The following is a 2953-nucleotide window of genomic DNA, read 5'->3' as shown; positions in this document are numbered from 1 at the left end:
GCCATGCTTGATAATCTGGGACTCAATGTTTTGCTTGTTGGCCAACACCATAGAGACTAGAATAAGAAGAGGCCTGGAGGGTCAAGCTTCAGAATGGACACAGAAAGATGGTCCAGGTCTTTGAAATAAGAGGCCCCGGGGACTACAGCTAGTGAGATACAAACATCTGGCAGGAGGCCAGAAAGGATCTGAGGGCTGAGGGAGTTTCCTTTCAGTACAGGGACCTTTCATATGGTAAAGGGCTTTGCCCAGAGGTATACTGTATAAAAGTACTAGCTCAATTCTGGCACAGGAGGAGCAATGTGTCTCCAAGTGGAGTAAACATGCCCTGCTGTGGTATGGTTTGCATGGCATGTCCAGTCTGGTTTTCTCTGTACACGTTGTGATGTTTCTGACCAAGGCTGTGGTATTTCTGCAGCACTCAGCAATGGCTGAAACCTCGGCTCTGGCAGCAGCAAGGACAGCAGCACCAACCATGCTAGATGAGCTCCTGGAGATCACAGCTCAGAGTCTGGTGCGCACTGAGGTTGCTGAGCACTATGAGGTTGTTCGGGAGCTGGGCAGAGGCAAATATGGCCACGTGATGCTAGTGACCCACAGGCAGAGAGGTAAGGAACCCATTGTGCCCTGTGAGCTACTGTGCCTCGCCTCCTCTCCACTCACCAGGGTGCTGTGTGGGCTGGTGGCTCCTTGGGGCCAGGCGTTAGGCAGGGTGGAGGGTCCCCAGGGATACCAGCAGGACAGGGACCTCCTCATCCAGGGACTATCCCATTGCACCTAGAAAGGGAGCAGGTGATGCCAGGGGGAAGCCCAGAACATTGGGCAAGGTTATGGTGATAAGGTAGCTCCAAGGTCAAGCTGAGAAGTCAATCCACAGTCAGGATCAATAGGGTTTGTGGCTAGACACTGGCATGGATGTGATATAGGTAGAAACCAGCAGCACCACCACACAGCTCAGGCAGAGAGTGAAGCCCCAAGCCCTAGCTTAAATGGTGCCCCGAGGCCCATGGGCAGAGGATGTAAGTGGAGCTCTCAGGTGGGGCTGGCCAAGTCCATTAAGTGCTTGCAGGGCCTTGACACTACTCTTCCTCAGTTGTCCCAGCTCAGGCTGATGGGCCCAGATAGCCTGAATTTCCCTTCCTCTACCCAGTGCTCCTGTGTGTGCACTGACTGGCTCAAAACTCATGTCAGTGGCAGCGCTTGCTCCCAGACTGGGTTTCCACAGGACATATCCACACAAAGCTTTGGGCCAGAGACCTCAGTGTGGCTTCAAGCATCTGGATCCACAGCTGCTCAGTGCTCTCTGTCTGGCCTTGGTGTGAGTGACTTTCAGGGTAGTCTAACCCACTCTACCCATCCCCAGGGACTCCTATGGCTCTCAAGCTACTACCCAAAGCCAGCACCAAGCTGCACACCTTTCTGTATGAGTACTGCGTGGCACTCTCCCTCGCAACCCACCCTGCCATCATCAGCATGTTTGGAATTGCCATAGAGTCCAGCCAGTACTACGGCTTCCTCTACGAACCAGCACTGCACAAAGACCTCATCTCCATCATCAAACCCCGGGTGAGTGTTGCGACAAGGGTGTGGGGACTGGGACGCTAGCATTGGACACTGTGCAGGCTGAGTGGGTCAGAGAGAGGGAGATAAGGACTGTGGGTCCCTCCTCTCAGGGCTCTACAGCACTGAAGCAGGTTCAGGCTTGCAAGACCGGGAGTGAGGGGTGTTCCCCGGGGCGGAGCGTGCAGGCGAGAGCCCAGCTGCCACGGCCGCCCAGGCGCCCTGCGCGTGCTGTACTGCTGCCTCTCTCCCCGTGCAGGACGGGATCCCCGAGCCAGCCGCTAAGCAGTGTGCCAAGCAGCTCGTGAGCGCGCTGGAGTTCATCCACAGCCGCGGGCTCGTGTACCGCGACGTCAAGCCCGAGAACGTGCTCCTTTTCGACCCCGAATGTCGGCGCATCAAGCTGACCGACTTCGGGCTTACGCGGCCCAAGGGTACCAAGCTCAAGCTGGTGGCTGGGGTCATCCCCTACACCGCCCCCGAGCTGAGCAACACTGCTGATGCCCAGGGCGTGCCCATTGACACCAGCCTGGACGCCTGGGCTTTTGGCGTGCTGCTCTTCTGCTTGCTAACTGGCTACTTCCCCTGGGAGCAGAGCCTGCCGGATGACCCTTTCTTTGAGGACTTCATGCTGTGGCAGGAAACAGGCCTAGAGAAAGACCTGCCCCGCCACTGGAGACGGCTGACGGCGGCGGCTGGCCCGGTGTAGCGACCAGGCCAAAAGAAGGCCCCGCCCCCGCCACTGGAGACGGCTGACGGCGGAGGCTGCCCTGATGCTGCGGAGCCTGCTGGCCCTGGATCCCGCCAAGCGCGGCCCCGTCAGCGGAGTGCTTCGCTACGTCGATTGCCCTTGGCGGCTGGAGGACGGGCGCCATGGGGAGGCTGTGCTGAAGCCCTAGGGCCTGCTCCCCTGGGGAGTGAAGGCAGGCCTCACCTTGCAACGGTCTGGGGCACCCAGGTGCAAGAGGTCATGGTGACCCAGAGGGCACCTTCTCTGCAGCACTGTCCCTGCCGCCATGGAGCCAGACTCCCTTCCCAGCTGATGGTCCTCACCCCATGGCTCAGTGCTGCCCAGTGTCACCTCCTTGTGCTTCCTCAGGGCTTGAAAACATCTCCTTTCTCTTGGAAATGGCTGTCTGCATGTGAAGCACTCACTTGCCTCCCAGCCACAGGGGCTCCAGAGTGATTTCTAGGGGCTGCAGCACCTGCCTTGTCCTCAAAATAGAGTGAAATATTTACTTTTGTGTTGCTGTATGTGGCTTTTTTACCCTTATAATAAAATGCCTGTGGGAAAGCAGGGGCATGACAGAACCTGCAACTGTCTCAGGACAACCTGTGTGAAGCAAGGGCCACCCTCAAATGTGGCTTGGGCCTCCACCAGGACTCTTGAAGG

At 57.6% G+C, this 2953-nt stretch overlaps 1 protein-coding gene across 1 annotated transcript; it reads left to right on the top strand.

The window, feature by feature from the left end:
- Positions 1-397: 397 nt before the first annotated feature.
- Positions 398-2459, top strand: LOC103774786 (serine/threonine-protein kinase SBK2-like). The gene is made up of 4 exons (XM_008942213.1): positions 398-608; positions 1364-1566; positions 1820-2254; positions 2325-2459. The coding sequence occupies exons 1-4, from the start codon at positions 428-430 to the stop codon at positions 2457-2459; spliced, it is 954 nt and encodes a 317-aa protein (XP_008940461.1). The 5' UTR covers positions 398-427.
- The last annotated feature ends 494 nt before the right edge of the window (positions 2460-2953 follow it).

The sequence above is a fragment of the Merops nubicus genome, unplaced genomic scaffold, assembly GCF_000691845.1.
Source record: "Merops nubicus isolate BGI_N331 unplaced genomic scaffold, ASM69184v1 scaffold12386, whole genome shotgun sequence".
NCBI classification, from domain to species: domain Eukaryota; kingdom Metazoa; phylum Chordata; class Aves; order Coraciiformes; family Meropidae; genus Merops; species Merops nubicus.
This window is presented reverse-complemented; position numbering and strand designations above follow the sequence as displayed.